We start from the raw sequence: 23,078 nt of genomic DNA, 5'->3' as shown, positions 1-23,078 counted from the left end.
CGTTCCAGAAAACAAGATGGGGGGAAAGTGGTCATCACGTCTTTTTCTAAAGTACTTTTTAAAAAACAAGTTGAAGAGAAACCTCAGTAGTTATTCACTGCTGAAGAATCTAACTGACATCTTTGGGAAATAATTTGAAAAGTTAGTGGATTGTGTACATGCTGTGCTAGAAGCCTTGAGCTGCCTTTTACATTCTATAATTTATATGTTGTCACAGCATGAAGTAATTTTCATGATTTTGCTTTTAAATTATGCATATTAAATTCACATATTAAAGTGAAATGTACAAATATAGACATGACCTATAAAGATTTTTTTTTCCTTTCCCCAGAATTTAACCTTTTATAGACCTTTTTAGGGGCACCTGGGTGGCTCAGTCAGTTAAGTGTCCAACTTCGGCTCAGGTCATGATCTCACGGTTTGTGGGTTTGAGCCCCATGTCGGGCTCTGTGCTGACAGCTAGCTCAGAGCCGGGAACCTGCTTCAGATTCTGTATCTCCCTCTTTCTCTGACCCTCCCCGCTCACGCTGTATGTGTGTGTGTGTGTGTGTGTGTGTGTGTGTCTCAAGAATAAATAAAAACATTAAAAAAAATTTTTTTTAAAAAGACCTTTTTATTCTCCAAACCACCCTTGTCATAAACAAATGATAGAGCTTTTCTGTGCTAGAGCTAAATTATTGTATTGGATCCATTAGTATGGTAGAAATTGTAATATATATTTTTTGTAATAAAGTCCTTGGTAAACACTGTCCCCTTGATACTTTGAGAAATAGGATTATTTATTAAGAGCTTGACCAAAAGCATAATTGAGTATAAGTTCATAAGCTAATAATATGTATCTATTTTTATGCAAAAAAAGAAAACAAAAAATTATCTGATGAATATATGACCTGAGTTGTTTTTCTAATAAAGGGTTAATATTTTGTGCTGATGTAGCCCAACTAAAAGTACTGAAAACCAGTCTTGGTTAGAAACTCCACCCATCCAATATTCGAGGGCCATCATGGGAGCCTAGAAGAGAAAAGGAAGCAAATACTCAGATTATGTGGTATAAGAGGAGGAAAATAAAGTTTCTTCTCACATTTCTAAACCTCTCCAGTGTTTTTCCTGTTTTACAGGAAAACATTGTCTTAACATTTTCTTCTTTTTTTTTTAAGGTTTCTTTTTTATCCTTTTTTAAAATTTAATGTCTTTATTTTATTTTTGAGAGACAAGGAGCAAGCGGGGTAAAGGCAGAGAGAGAGGGAGGCACAGAATCTGAAGCAGGCTCCAGGATCCGAGCTGTCAGCACAGAGCCCGACGTGGAGCTGTCAGCACAGAGCCCGACGTGGGGTTCAAACCCATGGACTGTGAGATTGAGGAGCCTGAAATTAAGTCCTCCATTAGAAACAACCTCAAACTGCACTAGTCCCAGTTCCAGGAAAAGCCTCAGCTGAAGCCACCCTTGGACTGCCCTCCCATCTGCCAATCAAAAGAAATGTGTAACATTCCTGTAGTCTTGAAGACGAGTCAGGGCTGGGAACTGCAGGTAGTTACTTTGTACAAACTTGCCAATCATTCACCGCTTGCAGAAGCCCCACTAGATTCTCTGAGCCCACCTCATAATTGGTCATTTTAAAAGACTCTCGGGGCGCCTGGGTGGCTTAGTCGGTGAAGCATCCGACTTTCGCTTAGGTCATGATCTCGCAGTTCGTGGATTCGAGCCCCGCGTCGGGCTCTGGGCTGACTGCCAGCTCAGAGCCTGGAGCCTGTTTCAGTCTGTGACTCCCTCTCTCTCTGACCCTCCCCTGCTTACGCTGTCTCTCTCTCTCTCTCCTAGAAATAAATAAAACATTTTAAAAAAATAAAAACAAAAAAAAAGACTCTCAAAGGTCATGATTGGGTCCCACCAAAAGTAACGGCCGCCTCGCAGATACTGAATGGTCAAAACTTACTATGGGCATTGTACAATTATGATTGGTGCTTATGTAATGATGCAAAACGTACAACGTGTGCACGGTTACACCCCCGCCCTTCCCCCATAAAAACCCTGCTTGCCACTGTTCGGGGCTTCACTTTGCTGCTGCTGTTCCTGTAGACTGGTGAGCCCCTTCTCTAGCTTGTAATAAAGACCCTTTTTTTCTTGTATTGGTGCCGGCTCCTTGGAGGTCTCTGGGGACTCGCGATTTGGGCATAAAAAGATCATGACCTGAGCCGAAGTCAGACGCTTAACTGACTGAGCCACCCAGGTGCCCCAACATTTTCTTCTCTTAACATCTGAACTCAGAATTACTCTTAATGCACCAAGATATTAATAACTGCCACTCTCTAAGGAGTAACTAGAAATGTTACTTAAATTTGCTAGCAAACATTAGCTTATTATTTAGTTTATCAGTCTCTGTATGTATACTTGGGAGACTAGTATAACCTGTTAATTAAAAACATGGTTTCTGAAGTACCTAGGTTCAAATCCCAGTTTATCTGCATAATAATTTTGTGATCTTAGAGATTTTTACTTAACCTTTCTGAGCTTGAATTTCTTCATTTATAAATGTTCTGGAAAGAATGTAATGATATGGTACATTTAAAGTACATAGTACTGTACTTGGCATATGCTACCCACTTAAATAAATAGCTGTTTTCATCATTACTGCATGGTTGGGCTCCCTATTTGGCATGGGAAAGTCAATTTGCGTCAGACCTAATCTCATATTAGAGGAAAGTAATAGATTTGACATACTCAATAAATTTATTAGCAATGTTTTAATTATAATTTTCAGCCTAGCCAAAGGTGCAGTAAAATGATCACACAAATATGCTAATGGAGAAAAAAGTTGTATAATACAACTTTGTGGTAGAGCAATTTGGCAGTATATATCGATACCCATAAAAATCCTCTTTGAATCTGTAATTCCCCTTCTAGAAATCTCCTCTAAGGAAAGAATGAGAGATTTAGACTAAAATTTACAGCTACCAGCATTTGAGAATTGTGAGTGGGAGTTGGGAAGGGAGAGCAAACTTACATGTTCAACAGTAGAGAAGGGTTGAATGACATGTGATATTTTTCACATGATTCATATTCTGTAGCTGTTATGAAATATTTGATATGGGAAACTGTTCACAATACACTGTTTTAAGAGTATGTAAAATACTCAAATTTTGTACACTAAGAAATATCTCTCTCCCTCTTGTCCTTTGTCTCCTTTCCCAGAAACAAGACTGGAAAAATGTGCATCAAAATATCAGCAGTGTTTATCTCTGTGTGGTTGGATTTCAGTTTTTTGTGTCTGTTTTTTTGTTTTTATATATTTCAGTTTTTTCCAGATTATACATACTAAGCAAGTTACTTGGCATACCTCATAGGAAAAACAGTGGAAGGGAGATTGGGTGTCTGGGTATCTGTTGTTGATCAGTAGTGCCTTTGTTAAAAAAAGCTTTAAAAAACTGAAAGCTGCTCCTTGGATCCAGAAATGAATCTCCTAAACTGAAGTCTTGTCTCCTAAACTGAAGTGATTTAGTTGGTGGGGGCCAGATGTGGGTCACAGGAGAGGTTGGTGGATAGGTTCTGGCATTCAGGTGGACAGTGGTGTTAATGTACCAGATAAATAAGAGCTCAAAGAGGCCCGGGTGATGTTTAGTATGAAGGAGAGGAAGCTTCTTGCAGAAACAAAACCAGGGTGAACTTTAATTAGACTTGCAAAAAGGATTATTAGGTAAGTGGCTCATATCACTTAAATTTTATTTATGTTTTCAAAATTTTTGTGATGGCCAGAGGGAGACTGGTAACATATTTCTAGTGGAAGGTTCATGAAAGAACAAATATTTAGTGACTGTAGAAAACTACTTGAGTATTTGGCTTTTTTAGATAACTTCTATATTAAAGTAATTTTAAAATAGGAAGAACAGAATTACATTTTTGCAACTTTTTTCTAATTAGGATCCAGTTTATGGAAAAGGAAAACTTGGAGAAATCCAGGGACTTATTCTGGGAATGTTGGATACCTTTAACTATGAGCAAGTAAGCTTTCTATTTCTGAGACTGGCCTAAGGTAAAAAGAAGCTATTTCGTTTTTCTTTGCACCTATGCTTTTTCTTTAAAAATTCCCATCTATTTAATGGGAGTTTGGTAGATTCAATTGTATGCTTTTTAAAAACTTTTAAATCACTTCACCTTAATTATTATGTACACACACACACACACACACACACAGATATTCTAGAATGTGGAAATGAATCAAATTTGGACTCCTTCATTAGCAGTGGAACAGTTCTTTTTTTCTAAATGAAAAGTCTGAGAAACTTTCTGGAAATATAATTGAATGCAAGGATATAAACCTTGAAAAGGAAGAGTCAGCATGAGTATAGAAGATTGCAAAATAAAATTAAATGAGTTTTCTTTTAAACGTTCTGAAGCAGATAATTGCCACTAACCAAAAATGGTCATTAGTCTTCATTTAACTCAAAACTGCCTATAGCATTAATTATCAGTAGGAGCCAGCATGGTATACAGATTTTTTTCTTAGTGTACTTCAAAGTGACTCATGAAGCCACCTAGGAAAAGCACCATTTAGGTATGGTAGATATAATATCTGCTTTTTTAATACTCTGAGAGAAGAAAAAGAAAAATTGGGGGTGACAGAGCTTGTCTTAGGGTGATTAAGAACTACGGTTTTGCCAAGCATAGCCCAGTGAAACACATCTCTGCAGGCCTGGACTCCATGTTGGCAGAAGGGAAGCTGAGTACAAGGCCGAAAATGATTGCAAACTTGGTAAGAGGAGGAAAAGATGGGGTTGATTGGAAAGAATTACAGCAGTAAGACTGTTAGACCTAATAATTCTCCATTACAGGTAAAATTAAAGGACGAGGCTATTCCAGCAAGGAGGATGGGCAGTATGTCTTCCCCTTTGGGACTGACAGAAAAGAACCCAACTGCACATCTGAATGTCAGATACAAATGTTGAGAATTAGATAGAGTATGTAAACAATATAAGCACACAGTCTAAAAATGACTTAATGTGATAGCTATGAAAATGTCTTTATGTGACTTACTGACAGATGTCACAGTCTAAAGTAGATTCAAATGACTTATAAGTGCTGATCAGAAAAATGTGATCTCTCTGCCCAAGGGAGATGAAAGCTGAGTAACGGCCATTAGCTTTTTCAGTGAAAGGTTATTTGAAATATCGCCACAGATGCAGTTTCTATTAAAAAAAAAAAAAAAAAAAAAAACCAGAGAGTTTTGGTTGGTTGTTGTAACCCTTTGAGCCATTCAGAGGGAACTTATTAGAGAAATGTAATTAAAAAATAGGTTTGAATTTATGTAGTCAGTACTGAATTAAGCTACAGAATGGCAGAGCACACGTTTCTCAGTGGAAACTAATGACAGCCTTTTAATGAGTATTTTGAGACTCTCGATGTATGTCTTTGTCATTACTTGCACATTAAAGTTAACCACTTAAGTTTGGGAGTATTTGGGGTTTGTTTTATCAATGTTATGCCTTCATAGTGTATTCTAATTTCTGTTGTTGGTGGTCAGAAACCAAACAAGTGCTGTTTCTCATTCACCCCCTCTGGTCTCTTTCACTTAATATGAACCATTTTTGTGTGTTTGGTTTCTGTTTTGGTCTTTCCTAGACTCTGCTGGAAACAACTACTAGCCTTCTAAACCAAGATCTCCATTGGTCATTGTGTAACCTGAGAGCTTCAGTCACCAGAGGACTGAATCCCAAGCAGGATTATTGCTCCATATGTTTGCAGCAGTATAAGAGACGCCAAGAAATGGCAGATGAAATCATTGTCTTTAGGTAAGCAAGGGAAGGAAATGTTACACTTATGGTATGTGACATGTATGGTATTACCAGGCATACATATATCCTTGTATATATGGATATACAGCCCTAGTCTGTCTTTCTAGCAGTGAACAAAACAGGGCTAAGTTCCCACCCTCATAGACCTTACATTCTGCTTAGGGGTTTGGAGAATATATGGGGTAGAGGCAATATAAGATGGACTCTGGAACCACACTTTTTTTGAGTTCAAATCTTATTTTTGCCATTTATTAGCCGTGAGACTTTGAACATGTTATTTAATCTCTTTACATCTTAGTTTCCTCATCTGTAAATTGAGGTGATAATAGTATTTTTTTCTTAGGGTATTGTGAAGATTAAATGAGATAAATCACATTAGACACTTGTAATTGTGTTAACGTAGTGAGCACTATATAAGTGTTATAACTTCTATTAGTATAGACGTGGGAAGATTAATAGACTCGGTGGTTGGAAGGGGAAGAAGCTCTCATCACACAAAGAGCCCACTCATTCAACAAATACTTAGCTCATATTATACACCTGGCAGCATTCACAGGAATAAGGTACATCATGAATAGAACAAAGGATCTGTTTTCATGGAGTTTACATTCTAGTGGCAGGGGCAGACAGAAAAGCAAAATGCCTGATGGTGACTACGGTGGAAAAAAATAAAACCTGTTGAGAACAGTGTTTGGGGGTGAAAGATACTTTATACAGAGTAATCTGGGAAGCATCACTGTTAAGGTGACTTAAATAACAGACAATTTAAAAGTTAATAAAAATGTAATAATTACCATGAATAAAACAAAATACAGTGTAAAGGAATGTTGAGAGCTACTAATTTCTAAAGAGTAACTAGGAAAAGTCTCACTAGTTTAATGACATTTGAGCGGAGACCTAAGGGGAGTGGCCATGCAGTCTCGGGGGGGGGGGGGTGCCCTAGGCAGAGGAATAGCAAGTGCAGAAACCATGAGGCTAGAGCATGGTCTCATACTTGGAGAGTAATGAGTGAGTAGGCTCATGTTGGCCAAGCAGAGTGAAGGAAAGGGAAGATGATAAGAATTGACTTCAGAGGAAGAACAGAGCCCAAATTATATAGCAACTGGGTCATTATAAAGAGTTAAACTTTTACTCTGAGATGAGAAGCCATTGGATGGTTTTGAGGATAGGTTTGACGTCTGGCCTATGTCTTAAGAATCTCTTTACTTTGTTGAGAATGGACTACAGAAGTTCAAGGGTTAAAGCAGGGAAACCAGTTAGGTTATTGCAGTAATCCAAGTGAGAGATAGCCCAAGATGGTAGTAATGAAGTAAGAAGTGGTAGGATTCTGGACATGTTTTAAAGGTGGAGCTGATAAGATTTGTTTATAGATTGAATGTGAGGTATGGAAGAATGAGAACAGTCAAGGATGATGCCACACTTTTTGGCCTGAGATACTGGAAGAATTGAGTTGTGATGTTGAGATGTGAGTTGTGAGGTCGAGTAGGGCGAAATTAAGAATTTGGTTTGACACATGTTAAAGTTAAGATGCTTGTAAGGTATCCCATCCTCATGTAGGTGGTGTTTGAAAGCTGTGGAACTGGAAGTAATCACAGAAGGAGCAAGCTTAGCTATAGAAGAAAGAGTAGAGAAAGACTATAAAGATTATAGAAAAGAATTGACTTCTGAGGTAGTCCAACATTTCAGGCTGGAGAGATGAGGAATCAGTAAAGATGACAGTTATTCAACACTCAACTTCAGGGAGACTCACTTAGTAATCAACAGGGAGCTTCTTACGAATAGTGTAAGAATTACTGTAACCCTGACAGTTTTGTATTAATCAAATCACAACTGTTGCCTTGGATTTGATGAGGCAGACCATGTTGTTATCAAAGCTACTTAAATCATTAGGATTTTCCCCAATTGCATTTTTTTCATACTGTCTAAAAACATTTCATAGTTTGAGAAATGAAGAGAAGTTCAGGTCATCTCTCGCATGGTTTGTAGTCAAGAGAACTGTAGTTCTGTTCCTATTCCCAACGTAGGTGTGCAAATATGTGAGTTTGGATTTTAAAAAATAGAGAACAGCAACAAGTAAATTTCCTTTCTTCTTAACTATACAACAGTCAGTGTATTACAACTTACAGAAATCTTTATCGCTTATAAATACACTTTAGCATAGCACATGTTTATGGATTTTGTGTTAAGGAAAAGTGCAAATTACTTGCCTTTATTTTGCAGCTGTGGCCATTTGTATCACTCATTCTGTCTGCAAAACAAAGAGTGCACCATAGAAACTGAGGGGCAGACAAGATGGACGTGCTACAAATGCAGCTCAAGTAACAAAGTAGGGAAATTAAGTGAAAATTCATCTGAAATTAAAAAAGGAAAGACAGCCTCATCACAGGTAAGACTTGTTTTCATGGCAGATGGAGACAGTCTTTTCTTACCAGGATCTTTCAGGCCTGGCCTCATTTTTCTTGTAGTCCTCAATAAATTTACCTCATTGGTATCTAGTGTATGACATCTTCTCTTCAGTCCTGTTTAGCATTTGAAGAACTTCTCCTTCTTGTCCCACACTGAAAATAGGGATTTAAGACATTTTAAAGGCAGAAGACACTTTCTGCTCTTAAAAAGCTTAAGATCTAGTTGGACGGGGGGATGTCCATACATGAGCCTGCCTAAGATCCTTTGACAAAGTAAGAAGTCCACAAGTACTGGTGACTACGTGTGTGCTGAAGGGTGCAGACCTGCCACTCTTCAGTGGGACCAGTGGACAAGCTAAGTACACACGTGCTCTGCGCACGGCTCTCTCAGCTGGGTAACTTTCTTCAAAGAACTTGATGCGGTAGTGTTCATTTGAGAATTTGTCCTTGCCTTTGGAGTCCAACTCATGGACTAGATACAACTTTTGTTCATCTGACAACCTTTCTCTTCTTGAGCAGGCAGTGGTGTAGTTGAACTCCACTGCTTGATAACTTTTGGGAGAACAGAACTGGACAACACGAGGTGCCCAGTGTGGAGGAGGAGCAGTTGCTAAGACTAGGACTTGATCGTTATTCTAGTCTCAATTTATTTCCTCTTCAGAGTGAGAAGAGGTGTCACGTTTGCCATGTCTTGCTCCTTCCTCTATGCCCCCACCCTGTAGTTGGCCTTAACATCACTTAGTGTAAAGTGGAACCTGCTGATCTTCTCTCTTTATTCTCTCAGCTTTCAGTGTTGTGTCAGAGATAGACCGAGAAAAAACCTTGGCCTAGCTTCTCCCAGATAACAGTTCAGAGTTTTTATACTCTGGTGGTAGACATTCATTTATGTTCATCAAATGTGTACAGAATAGTGTGGCAGGCACGGTGCTAAATGCTAGGGGTATAGTGGTAGACAAGACATTTGTCTCATGGAGTATACAATCAATGAAGTTACAAACAGATTTTGAATAAGTAGTCTCAAGTTCTTTCTGGCACCAAAAAGTGTATCTTTTCCAGCACCAGGTCTGTCACTAATTCTGTCAGTACTCTGGACACCAGCTGGGTGTCCAGTAATTCAGTTCTGATACTACCTACCAGGAGTTAGCGTCAGATTCCACAGGTTTAAGGGTTCATTCACATGAGACGGCCCTTACTTCAAACATCAGTTGCAGGTGGAATGTCCCATTACCTACCCTTCTGTCTGACTTGGCAGACTCAGAGGTTCCCATGATCAATCCCCCTGCAGTTTGATAATACACTGGAGCAACTCCTGGAACTTGGGAAAATGCTTTATATGTGCCTGTTGAGTAGAGGATCCAACTCAGGAACAAACCAATGGAAAAAATGAGCAGAGCAAGGTGTCGGGGGAGAAGGGTGCTCCCTTGTCCTCTCCCAGCACACTGCCTTCCCAGTACTTCAATGTGTTCACCAACTCAGAAGCTCCTCGAACCTGGCTGTTTGAGGGCTTCTGTGGAGGTTTTATTATGTAACCATGATTGAATAAATCATCGGTCATTGGTTATTATACTCCATCTCTAGCCCCTCTCCCCTCCCTAGAAGTTGGGGATGAGGGGCAAGCAGGGGAGGGTAGAGCCTCTAAGCATGACCTGATCTTTGTCATGACCAGCCCCCTACCTGAAGTAATCTAGAGGTCCCCAGCTACCAGTCATCTTATTAGCATACAGAAGGCACTTTTAATCACTCAGGAGATTCCAAGAGTTTAAGGAGCTATGTACCAGAAACTAGGGACAGAAACCAAATATGTTTCTTTTTATTATGCCACAAGTGCTTGCAGATGAACTATGCTGTAAGAGCAGGCAATGAGTGGGACTTGGTCGACATGAGAAATCATGGAAGGCTTCCTGGAAGTGCTATGTTAACTTCTCCTGAAGGAAAAAGAGAAATAAGCTAGACAAGTTTAGGTGCATTGGTAGATAGGAGGGACGCTCCAGACTGAGGGAACCATATAGATAAAACAGACATAGTTTCTCTGCTGTGAAGCTAAACATTGAGCATGACCAGATCAAGAATGTGAAAAAGTGAGTGATATGAGGTGAGGCTGCTGTAGTAAACAGGGACCATATTAATTACTTTGATGTTTGTGCTAAAGAAACAGGATATTAAGGGGTTTTAAGGAAGGAATAATATCTGATCAGAATAGCATTTTTTTTTCAGAGCAGTATTTTTAGAATACTAACTGCAGTGTAGAAAATGAAAGGGAAACAACAGATGTAGGGAGACCCAAGAATATTGAAGTAATTTAGAGGAAAGAAGTGGTAACTTACACTAGAATGATAGAAGTTGGGATGGAGAAAATAGTACGGATTTGAGATGTGTTTGAGATGCACAAAGACGTCAGAATAGTTAAGATGGTCCTTGCTTACCTGACCAGCTGCATCTCAGCCCACTCTATTTTCCCCTCTTATCCAGTCACGCTCAACTTCTGGTTCCATGCTCTCTTCTGGTTTACAGCAGAGATGCTATATTAGAGAGGTAGAATTATCAGGAGTTTATGATAAAATTGTTGGATGGAGCAAGTAAGACACAGGGAGGAGTCAAAAATCATACCCAGATTTCTTATTTGAACAACTGGTGGATGATGATACCATTTACGGAGGTGGAAAGCAATAAACAACAGACTTGGGAATAAGAGAATTCATTGTTGAATTTAGAGACTTTGGCAGAACATTACAGGTAAAGATGTTCAGTATGGTTTCCAGATTGAAAATTTCATTAACTAGTCATCCAAAATGCTTCTTTGTTTGCCCTGAGGGAAGGAAAGACAGATCTTCTGATTTCCTGAGTGTTTCCAAGCTGAATCCAAATGCAGATGAGGGAACCTTTTTTATGCAAATACTTAAGTAACATCTTGGGGCACTTCAGGTTTTTTTTTCCTCTTTCAGTTTTATCCTGCTCCTAAACCAGCTTGTGATTATATGCATATGATTTTTTGGATATTACTCATTAATATCTTTCCAGATAGTCCTCAGCAGCTAAAATAGACCTTTTTTTCCCTTTTTAAAGTTAAATTTTAAGCATGTTATTACGCATTTTAATACATAATTTACAAACAGTAAATTTAACTTTTGCGAGTTTTGACAGCCACATTTACAATCAAGATATAGAGCAATGTTATCACCTACTCTCAAAAGTCCCCTATATCACTTTATAGTCAGTCTTTCCCCGTACCCTCAATTAACTGATCCGTTTTGAGTTAATTTTTAATAGGGTACAAGATAAGGATTGAAGTTGTTTTTTTTTTTTTGCATTGAATTGCCTTGGTACCTTAGTCAAAAATCAATTGACTATGTATGTGCAGGTCTGTTTCTTGACTTTCTGTTCTTTCATTGACCTATTCTTTCTCCAATACTGTAGTTTTATAGTAAATCTGACTATCAGGTATTTTGAGTCCTCCAAGTGTGTTCTTGTTACTAACATTTGGCTGTTCTAATCCCTTTGCTTTTCCATATAAATTTTAAAATCAGCTTGTCAATTTCTAAAAAAAGTCGTGCTGGAATTTTATTGGGATTGTGTTGGATCTGTTGATTGATCAGTTTGGGGAGAGTTGATCTCTTAACAGTAATCAGTCTTCCAACCCATTAACATGGTATATCTATCAGTTTATTTTGATCTTCTTTGATTTATTTCACCAATGTTTTATAGCTTTTGGCATGTAAATCTTGCATGTTTTGTTTCTAAGATTTATTTCTAAGTATGTAATGTATTTTGATATATACTTTACAGTTTTATATTTCAATTTCTAATTGCTCATTGCTAGGATATGGAAATACAACTTCTTTTCATATATTGATCTTGTATTCAGTGACCTTACAAAGTTTACTTGTTAGTACTAATATTTTTCTCATAGGTTCTTTGGTATTTAACTAAGTAGATAATCACGTCATATATAAATGAAGACTTTTATTTCTTTGTTTCCAGTCTTAGGCCTTTCATTTCTTTTCCTTGCCTTATTACACTGGCCTCCAGTACAGTGTTGAATAGGAATGATAAGAATAGACTTGTTTGCCTTGTTACTGATCTTAGGAGGAAAGTATTCAATTTTTCATGATTAAATTTAATGTTAACCACAGACATTTTTGTGTGTAACCTTTATATCATGTTTTAGGAAGTTATTTTGTATTCCACGTTTTGCTGAGAATTTTTTCCTAAATAGGTGTCGAATTCTGAAGCCATTTTTGCTACATTAGCTGCCTTGTACCAACATCCCCACACCTCATGCAGTGAAGAAAGATAGTAATCTATTTCATTGACTTTCCTCCTGCCTTCTCTCAGAACATCTAGAAAAGGTAAATTATCTTGAAGTTGGACCTACATGTCAAAGGCACCTTTACTTCTAAGGCTCTATGAGGTCATCCCATTCTAGAAAGAAAGAGAGATGATTCAATTTTTTCATTGTTTAGGAAACTCCAGTCAGATTACTAGTCAGATCCTCTTGAAAATCTTTGTTTGGGGCTCCTGGGTGGCTCAGTTAGTTAAGCATCTGACTCTTGGTTTCAGCTTGGGTCGTAATTTCACGATTTTGTGAGTTCGAGCCCCACATCAGGCTCTGTGCTAACAGTGGACGGCCTATGTGGGATACTCTCTCTCTGCCCCTCCCCAACTCACGTTATCTGTCTCTCTCAAAATAAATAAATAAACTTTAAAAAAATGGAAAAAATCTTTGATACTTTTCCTAATAATGAAACAATGATTTTCAAATCATATGAAGCAGTAGTTCTAGAGTAAGAACTATTTGGGATTTCTTAAATTTTCTTCAAGCTGTCTATGTTACTGAGATACTGTAAAAAGATCTAGTGGATTGGTAACACAAGAAAGAAAGAGAAAATTAAATTTATCAAATATATGCTGAAGATGTGTTTATGCTAGTTTTCACAATTTTACGAGGGTGATATATTCCCTATTTTACAGGAACTGGGTGTAGCTCAGAGAAGGGAGGCCAATATTAGAACTCAACGTTTTATAGGACCATTATCACCCCCAATTTTTCTACCTCCAGCCTGTTCTATTTTTAGCATTCTGACTTTATTGAAACCTGATAAAGCTCATTTTTAAAATACATCCATACCATATTGGCTGTGCTAATTAAAGATTTCTTACCATGTGTGAGCCATTCCATTTTTAATTATAAGAAAATTTAAAATGAAAATACTAATTCTGAATATGATGGCTTTTATTAAATTTTATCTTATGAAAGTTGTACTTTGTGCTTTTGATTTCCTTTGAAAAATTTATCAGCCCCGGTCATTAAGTTCCTAGCTAGTGCATGGAGGATCACAGAGGCGGGGGCCCAGTGACTCCAAAATCAATCCGAAATTGCCAGTCAGCTTCCACTTGTTACTCTCTACTCCCAGGAGATGCTGAATGCATCTGAACCTTTTCACTCCCTCTCTAATATGATTCTTCAGTCAAATTGCTTTTTGTTTCATTCTTTTCCAAGACTTAGGATAATTGTTTCCTTGGTCATTTTCTAACTCTGGCTCAACAAGATGGAACAGTTACCCTGAAAACTGGTTTTGGTGGATAAAGTCTGTCTTCTTGCTGCCTCTTACCTCATGTCTGTTTTGCACAACTGGTCAGTATGCATAAGCAATAACTCTGACATACTAGTTGCCTCCAAACTGGTCAGCACAGGCATGAGGGGAGCTATTTCCCCAGAAAGCCTGCTCTTCTCTGGAATAACTACTTTCATTCTTGATAAGCCAGAAAAATGACTCAGTTTTTCCTTCCATATCTCCATCATTGCCTCAGATTTACAACAGCTCAATCTGAAGTGTTTAGGTCCACAAATAAACCTTGTAAGTCTATCTGATTCACTGTTTCGTTTTCTGTATGTATTACCCACAGATGACATACATTGGAGAATTAATTTCAACTGAAATACTTATCATTCTACTATATTTTCCTCAACAAATGTCATTTCTATATAAGGTAATAGTTTTCTTGGGTTCTTAGATTTTCTTTGCTTATTCCTTTATTAAACTTATAGTAGCAGAAAACCATCTTCATTGGCACTGATGAGCAGTAGAAGAAGTTAACTTGATATTCATTTTAAAAATAATTCTTGATCAACAGGCAACATGCTATAAATTCAAAGAAACATAATTGAAGATTCACTAGATTGAATGCTTAGAAATCTTGAGAGCTGGTAGTAAGCTAACACATTTTATATGCCAGGAACATTTAAAGACTCATTAGCAAGTTTTATAATGTATTTCTTGATAACTTTTCAGAGTTGGATAAATTATCTCTTATTGGTAGAGAGGCAGGTACATTAGTCAAATATCAGAGGTGGGTTTTTTTTAATTTTTTAAATAAGAGGTAAATACATGAGGAGAAGAGAATTGGAAATAAACCTATAACTGCCTACTCATACTTTAATCTTCAGAACAGTAAAGAATTAAATGAAATAAACTGATACTTTTCTTGGTACTTGGAGTTGGTTTTATTTTTTGATTCTTAGAGTTGTCTAAGAAAATGTTTTGTCTTTTGGGGTAAATTTATAAATAATGTCAGAGGGGAGTATTTACAGCTTCCAAGAAATTACTCAGTACGTGACATTTATTTGGGCTCACTGGTCATAATTTTATTGTCCATTGCTTATTTAATTTGGATTCCCACTATAAATTGAAGATTTGGTTTACTGGCTGTTTAATGAAATCAGAACACTGGTATTAATGCCCTGTGTTCGTCTGTCCATTTTTAAAGAGTGTCAGTTCCCCATTATAAACATTAGATTCCAATTAAATGCTAAACAACGAAATTTCAGTGTTTGGTGATAGCAGCATTTCTCAAAAGAATATCCTGTAACTTAAATTTACAAGTTAAATGCAAGCTAATATATCTTAGATGTGCAGAGAGGTGATAAATGAACCTTTTTGAGGAGATTTTTGACCATTTTCCAATAATCTTGTTATTATACCCTAGTATTAAGTGATTCATTACTTCAGGCAGTATTTAACATATGCCTACTTTGGGCCAAATGCTATATTTTCGGGACTAAGTATACATTACTGAACAACAACAACAATAAATCCTGAAAAATACATTTCCTACCATTATGTAGCTTACCATATAGGAAGAGAGCTAGACAATAAATTGTAAGCATACTATAATCAAATGTGTCATTCCAAATTGTGATAGGTCATAAGTGTTATTGGGAAAGAATAGAATGTTATGGGAAGAATAGCATGAGGGAAACCTACTTTGGAGGGTGGTCAGAGAATATGCATCAGCAGAGGTTATATTTAAGCTAAGATCTGAAGGATAGGAAAGTACCAAACATGTGAAGAATATTCCAAGCAAGAGAATAGCAAGCACAGAGGAACTGAGGAGAGGGTTGACTTGTTCAAGGAACTGAAAAAAGATCAGTGGGTGAAACATAGAAACTAAAAGGGAGTGTGGCAAGGAATGAGGTTGAAGAGGTAGGCAGGGCCATGTCCTGAATGAATAGCCTGGAAGATCTGGTGAAGAGTTTACTTTTTATTCTTAAGAGGTAGGAAACATTGAAAGGTTTGAAACAGAGGACATATGTAATCTATTGACTATGATTGTGGAAAATGGATAGACAGCCACTTCTCTGTGAGCACCTCTGTTGTCACTGCTGCCAGGGTGGTTAGCAGTCAGATGCTTAAAGCCCTGGATGTTTGCACCCTTTGCTTTGATCCAGAAAAGGCTTGTGTCCAGGAGACCAGAGGATAACAATAGTACCCAGAAAGTGTTTCCAGTCTTTATGTAGAAGTAAAGCTTTGATGGGAATGTGGGCAAATGACATTTAAAAATTACATTGTTCAATGAAATGTGAAAAAATGTTCAACATTATTATAAGTGATCAAAGAAATACAAAAAACAACAGTATGATGCCATTTTTTAAACTTCTTAAACTGGCTAATTTTTAAAAATACACAAGCTGTCATATGTTTCAAAATATGCACTTATACTGTTAAGGACGTGAAGAGGCAGACACTTTTTTAATCATTGCTAGTGGGAATGCCTGTTTGTACAAGGACACAATCCCTTATTCAGATCCTTTGACCAGATAGGTTTCAGAGCTGAGAACGTTTTTGATTTAAAAGGTAATAGAGGGACTTCAGTTTCTGACAGGATGCAATTGGAGTTCTTGAGGGGGAATCAGACATCTATAAAACAGTGGTTCTCAAGACATGAGACATCTAGCAGTGAAGGAGTGTGGCTCCTGACAGATGAGAAACAGATGATGTAAGCCCTAGGATCATCCTTAGTGTACAGCTAGCAGAAAGTTTAGCCATGGCACAGGGAGGAGGAAACCGAGGCGGAGCTCACCAGTGTCTCTGAGTTGAGGAGGCAAGAGCTGGAGTCCAGGGAAGGCAAAGTGGCTTGAGGTTGCAGAACAGAGTACGAACAGGAAAGAGCTGCACAGAGAAAAGGCTCCAGAGACCTGCAGAAGATGACCTTCAGTATTAAGATGACTACTGTCCCCTCGTGTGTGAGGAAAGAGTACACTCAAGGCCTAAAAAAGAACCACACAAATGGATTAGAGGTTGCAGTGCCCCCAGATTCATGTAGAGCCAGGAATAATGCCAGCCTGGGACACTGCATCCTTCACAGGGCAGCACTGTGAACTAAGTCATGTCTTGACCATAGTATTGAGGGAAAAGTTAACCCTAGACTAACTACTACTTTGATTCCACCTCACAAAGCTTAAATCCTATAAAAAGAGCAAATTATTTCCAAGTGTTTTTTTTTTTTTAGGTGTTTTTTGTTCTTTTTTTTTTTTTTTAGTTATCTGTATACCCAACATGGGGCTTGAACTCATGACCCCGAGATGGAGTCACATCCTCTCTGGCTGGGCTAGACATGTTCTCCAAATTATTTCCAAGTATTTTAACCATATCCCAGGACAAAGTTCAGGAATATGGTAGGGATTACAAAAATATTTTATCCAATAAGGTAAAATTCACAATGTCTGACATTTGATCAAAAATTATCAGGTATGCAAGAAAGCTGGAAAAATCCCAAGTCATATAGAGGAGAAAAAAAATCAACTGTATGACATTCTGAAGAAGGTAAAGCTGTGGAGGCAGTAAAAACATCAGTGGTTGCCAGGGGCTAGTGGGGCAGGGGAATGAATAAATGGAACACAAAAGACTTTAGGGCAGTGAAGATGCTCTGTGTAATATTATAATAGTGGACATATGTCATTACAGATTTGTCCAAATGTGAACCCTAATGTAAACTATGGACTCTGGGTGATAATGATGTGTCAGTCTAATATGTCATTAGTTGTAACAAATGTACCGCTCTGATAGAAGATGTTGATGATGGGAGAAGCTGTGCAGGTGTGGGTACATGGGATGTACACAGTATTTCTGTACCTTCTTTTCAATTTTGATGAGAATCTGAAACTGCTCTAAATAATTGTCTTTAAAAAATAAAGCAGTCCTTAGAGCGCATGGATGGCTTAGTCGGTTGAATGTCTGCCTCTTGATTTTGGCTCAGGTCATGATCTCAGCATCATGGGATCAGGTCCTGCGTCGGGCTCTGTGCTGAGCATGAACCCCTGCTTAAGATGCTCTCTCTCTCCCTCTGCCCTCCTCCCCCTCTCACGTTTTCTCTATCTCTCAAATTAAAAAACAAAACAGTCCATTCAAACAGACCCAGAAATGGCACAAATGATAGAATTGGTTAAACGAGAACATTAAAACACTTATTATAATTGTTTCCATTTGTTCAAGATGCTAGAGGAGAGACTGGAACTGTTCGATAGAATTATGGAAATTACAGAGTCAATAGAACATCTAAAGATTAAAACTACAGTGTCTGAGCTGCAGAGCACACTGAATGGGATTAACAGCATAATGGACGTACCAGAAGAAATGATTAGTGAACTTGAATACATAGTAACAGAAATTATCCCAAGTCAAACAGAAAAGAAATGAATAAAGCAGCAGTGAACTGTGGAACAACTTCAGGCACCAAAACACAACACGTGTAATTGAAGTCCTCGAGGAAATAGGGGCAGGAATCATACAGGAAGTGTATTTAAAGAAATGTAATACAGAGTTCCAATTCTAGTAATGGCAGGGGTTACCTGTATTGGACAGCCTTTCTGCCAAACAGCTCTAAGCTCTAAACAAAATATGAAGAAAAGTTTAGAAAGCAAGCAGAAGTTTCTGATGGCCAGCTTGTCACAAAAAAAAAAAAAAAAAAGACAATAAAATAGTATCTTGAAGTGCTAAAAGAAAGGTAATACAGTATATATATATTGTATATTATGTAACATTCCCAATAGAGTCTAGGACAGCATCCCATAATCAAACACTTATGTGGGAAAAATAAAGACTTTAAATAGCCTTACTTCATTTCAGGTTGGATTTTGCTGTCAGTGCCAAAAGTTTTATTAAAAAATCTTTTTTGTTTCAGAGTTTTTAGATTTCAGAATTCTAGGAAATAGGTTTGTGGATCCATCTTCCTTGTCAGGAGAAAAATTGGCAGTATGTATTTTTAAATGTCTATGCCCTTTGAAGCAGGAACTTAGTAAATATATATGCAGTGGAAATAACACATCAAGAATATGTGTCAAGATGTTTATGACAGCATTTTTTTAATTAAAAAATTTTGAAAGCAAACCAGTAGCCTCCAAATAGTTGGTGAAGTTAGTCACAGCATATCTATACAGTGAATGGACTGCTTCATAGAAAAATCATGTTGTAGAAGAATACTGATATGGTGAAAAAGACATTTCCAACATGTAACATGAAAAGATCACAAAACAGTATGATTCTGAATGTTAATAGTAGTTACTGCTATGTGATTAGATTGTGATTTTTATTTTCTTTGTTTTGTTCTTTAGTATTTCTAAATTTCTTTTAGTGAACATGTATTCCTTTAGTACTAAGAAAAACCAGGGCTTGTTTAACAAAGTGATAAAGAAGGTATTCCAGTTGGTATTAAACTTGAGATCAGGGGCACCTGGGTGGCTTAGTCGGTTAAGTGTCCTGCTTCTACTGAGGTCATGATCTCACAGTTTGTGGGTTTGAGCCCCGCGTCAGGCTCTGTGCTGACAGCTAGCTCAGAGCCTGGAGCCTGCTTTGGATTCTGTATCTCCCTCTCTCTCTGACCCACCGCTGCTCAGACTGCCTCTCTCTCTCTGTCTTTCTGTCTCTTTCTCTCAAAATAAATTAAAAACAAGAAGTAGAGGGGCGCCTGGGTGGCTTAGTCGGTTAAGTGTCCTGCTTCCACTGAGGTCATGATCTCACAGTTTGTGGGTTTGAGCCCCTCGTCAGGCTCTGTGCTGACAGCTAGCTCAGAGCCTGGAGCCTGCTTTGGATTCTGTATCTCCCTCTCTCTCTGACCCACCGCTGCTCAGACTGCCTCTCTCTCTCTGTCTTTCTCTCTCAGAAATAAATAACATTAAAAAAATTTTTTTAGTAAAAAAATAAACTTCAGATCAGATTGCTTCTCTTAGTCAGAAATCAATTTTTTTTTAATGTTTTTTATTTATTTCTAGGAGAGAGAGAGAGACAGCGTGAGCAGGGGAGGGTCAGAGAGAGGGAGACACAGAATCCGAAGCAGGCACCAGGCTCTGAGCTGTCAACACAGAGCCCGACGCAGGGCTCGAACTCAAGAGCTGTAAGATCATGACCTGAGCCGAAGTTGGATACCCAACCGACTGAGCCACCCAGGCGCCCCAAAAGGTCAGCATTATTAAGGCCATAGCTTAATACATCATCCGTATCCCCAGATCTAGCATCTGCACACCTGGATTTAAAGTGTCTCTTTGAAGCTGCATTGCCTGAGGCATTTCCAGAAGGAATCCTGTTAAATGAAAAATAAGACCTTTCATGAGTGATGCTGAACCATTTCTGTTGCCACTTCAAACACTCTCTAACTCTTAATCTCGAGAGAACAGCTTTCACAGATAAATTGTCCAGCATCACATCTCGTTCTTGGCTTGTTTTTTAAAAATCTGCAGATTCTTTCATAAGGTCATTTTTTAAGCTTAAATACCTACTTTGCTTTGAAAATCTATTTTCTCCCTTTTCAAAAAGAGCATACCCAGAGTTAAAATTGGATAACATTTAGCAAGCTACATCACACATCTGTAGTGAATTCCAGAGTATTAATGTCATTGTACGTTAAAGCAAAGACTATCAAGTCTTATTTTTGCAGACCTGCTGAATGACCAGACTGAAAGGAAAGTCTGAACAGCCAGCAGTTTTGACCCCTGAGCTGAGGTTATGTTTTCTAAAGTTATTCTGAAAGTCAGAGGGGAAAAGGGGGGTGGGGGGGGATGGGTGGGTGGGAGAGGAGGCTGCAGCATGGTCCTATTTGAATAGCTTGATGCCACAGTGATAGGAAGTGTCTTTGTCATGTATGATCTGAGAACTAGACCATCAGAACTGAAGGGGCGGAGAACTTGAATCCAGTTGCTTGTCTAATACTTCTGCCTCTGCGGCATCGTCGTACACAGTCTATCTGTTGAACTACTTGCAAGAAGGATTATATTTTTCCTTGTAAACTAACAAGTTGATACTCTAATTTCAGATTAGTACACTGATAGTCTCTGTGTACCTCATATTTGCTAGAATTCACAGCTAAAAGTATGTGGACATGGAGTTTTCCTTATGAGAAGATTAGATAACATTCAATTTCTTTAGTAAATACATGGTTATTCATAGTTCCTGTTTTATCTTGGATACATTTTATTGAGTTGCTTTTCAAGGAAAGTGTTTTAATTTCTCATATATACTGGCATAAAATTTTTTATAATAGCCTCTTTTAAATGTGTGTAAGTATTGTAGTATGTAGTAATATATCTTTCATTGTTGATACTTTTGATTTATACTCCCTTAATCAATCTAAATAAGAGTTTATCAGTCTGGTTGATAGGTTCAAAGAACCAACTTTTGGTTTTGTTAACTTTCTCTCATGTTTTGTTTGATTTCAGTTGCATTGATTTCTGCTCCTTATTTCTTTCCCTCTACTTAGTTTGGTTTTACTTTGATTTTCTTTTTCTTGCTTGTTAAATTAGAAGCATAGGTCCTTTGTTTTAAACCTTTCTTATTCTCCAGTATAGTGTACAAAGCTATAAATTTCTCCCTCTAAGCACTATTTTAGCTGCATCCTATAAATTTCTTTAAATGCTTTATTAAAGTATAATTGACATAAAATACACACATATGAATTGTACAGGTATGATATGTATATATCCTTGAATCCATCACTACAATCAAGATATTGATCCTCTCACTACTAAAAACTTATTTAGTTCTTCCATTCTGTTCCCCAGAAGGCATCAATTGGCTTTTTGTTACAGTAGATTGATTTGCATTTTCTAGAATTTTAGATAAATGGAACCATCAAGTAAGTACACTTTTTTGGTTTTTTAAAATTAGCATATTAAGATTCATCCATATTTTTGTAAGAATTCATTTCTTACTGCTGAATAGTGGTTTGTTTTAATGATATAACATTATTTGTTCATGATTTCACCTGTTGATAGACATTTGCATTTGTCCAGTTTCTGGCTGTTAAAGATAAAGGTCTTTTGAAAATTTGTGTACAAGTCTTTGTGTGGACATATATTTTCATTTTTCTTGGGTAAATACCTTTGGAATGGAATGGCTAACCCATATGGCCAATGTCTGTTTATCATCTTAAGAAGCTACTGAACTGCTTTCCAAAGTGGTTGTACCATTTTACTCTCCTACCAGCATTACACGAGGGTTCCAGTTCTCCCTCATCCTTGGTATAGTCAGTCTTTTTAGTTCCAGCTACTCTGGTGTGTAATGATATCTCATTGTATTTTTAGTTTGCATTTTGTGAATGACTAATGATGTTGTGCATCTTTTTGTGTGCTTATTGGCTATCTGTATATCTTTAGAGAAATGCCCAAGTGCCTTGCTCATTTTTGATCCAGTAGTTTGGTTTTTTGGTTACTGAGTTTTAAGCATCTGTGTATATTCAAGATATTAATCCCTTATTCTGGATATTTGTCCTGTGTCATTTGCAAATATTTTCTTCCATTCAATGACTTGCCTATTGAAAATGGTAGAGAAGTAGGGATCTCCGTGCATTTCGCCTGCACCCATCTCTCAAACAGAGAAGGCCTGAGACAGAGGACACTGAGCCATAGGAGTTTGGGAAGAGAAAGAGACAGAGTACCCTGGGAAGGCAACCTCATAAGTGTGTGAGTGCAAACTGGGGAAGATAAAAGCGGGTTGGGACCTGCTTAAACAGTCACAATTAACACATTGTCTAGACATACATTTTTTTTTAAATATTTTTGATTTCTAGGAGAGAGAGAGACAGCATCTAGAGAGAGATATTTTTTTTTAATATTTTTTATTTATTTCTAGGAGAGAGAGAGCAGGGGAGGGTCAGAGAGAGGGAGACACAGATTCTGAAATCGGCTCCAGGCTCTGAGCTGGCAGTCAGCACAGAGCCTGACGCGGGGCTCGAACCCACGAACCGCGAGATCATGACCCAAGCGAAAGTAGGACGTTTAACTGACTAAGCCACCCAGGCGCCCCCTAGACAAACATTTTAAACCTCCACCACTACCTTTTTATCTCTCTCTCTCTGGAGTAATCAGACTATACAGTTTCTCTGAGTAACATCTTTGTTTCTTTCTCCTCACCTCTAAACATATTCTACGATTTGTCCCTCTGAATCAAGCCTCTTAGTCTCTCTGCCTCGTCATTTCATTTCTAATTTTGCTTCTTCTCTGTTCAGTCATTTCTCTCTTTGTATATGCCATTCCATCAGCACTGCAGACGCCTGGCTCTTTATTTGTAGCTGGGAATTCTGGTTTTATGCCTTTAGGCTGTCCTTTGCCTTTTGGGATTT

General features: G+C 37.8%; 1 protein-coding gene across 5 annotated transcripts in view; it reads left to right on the top strand.

Annotated features, from left to right (window-relative positions):
* The window catches only part of VPS8 (VPS8 subunit of CORVET complex), a 270,123-nt gene that overhangs the window by 198,110 nt on the left and 48,935 nt on the right, over positions 1-23,078 (top strand). For 4 of the 5 annotated variants that reach the window (XM_039241686.1, XM_039241684.1, XM_039241688.1 and 1 more), the window contains 3 exons: positions 3,917-3,997; positions 5,615-5,784; positions 8,008-8,173. In XM_039241686.1, the coding sequence (XP_039097617.1) occupies positions 3,917-3,997; positions 5,615-5,784; positions 8,008-8,173 (417 nt within the window). Of the gene's footprint in view, positions 1-3,916; positions 3,998-5,614; positions 5,785-8,007; positions 8,174-22,332; positions 22,422-23,078 lie in introns of those variants that run through there. The other variant, XM_039241687.1, reaches the window with a different exon arrangement.

This window comes from Hyaena hyaena, unplaced genomic scaffold (genome assembly GCF_003009895.1).
Source record: "Hyaena hyaena isolate Hyena2069 unplaced genomic scaffold, ASM300989v1 scaffold_199, whole genome shotgun sequence".
Classification (NCBI taxonomy): Eukaryota; Metazoa; Chordata; class Mammalia; order Carnivora; family Hyaenidae; genus Hyaena; species Hyaena hyaena.
The sequence above is the reverse complement of the archived record's forward strand: the minus strand, read 5'-3'. Positions and strand labels throughout refer to the sequence as shown.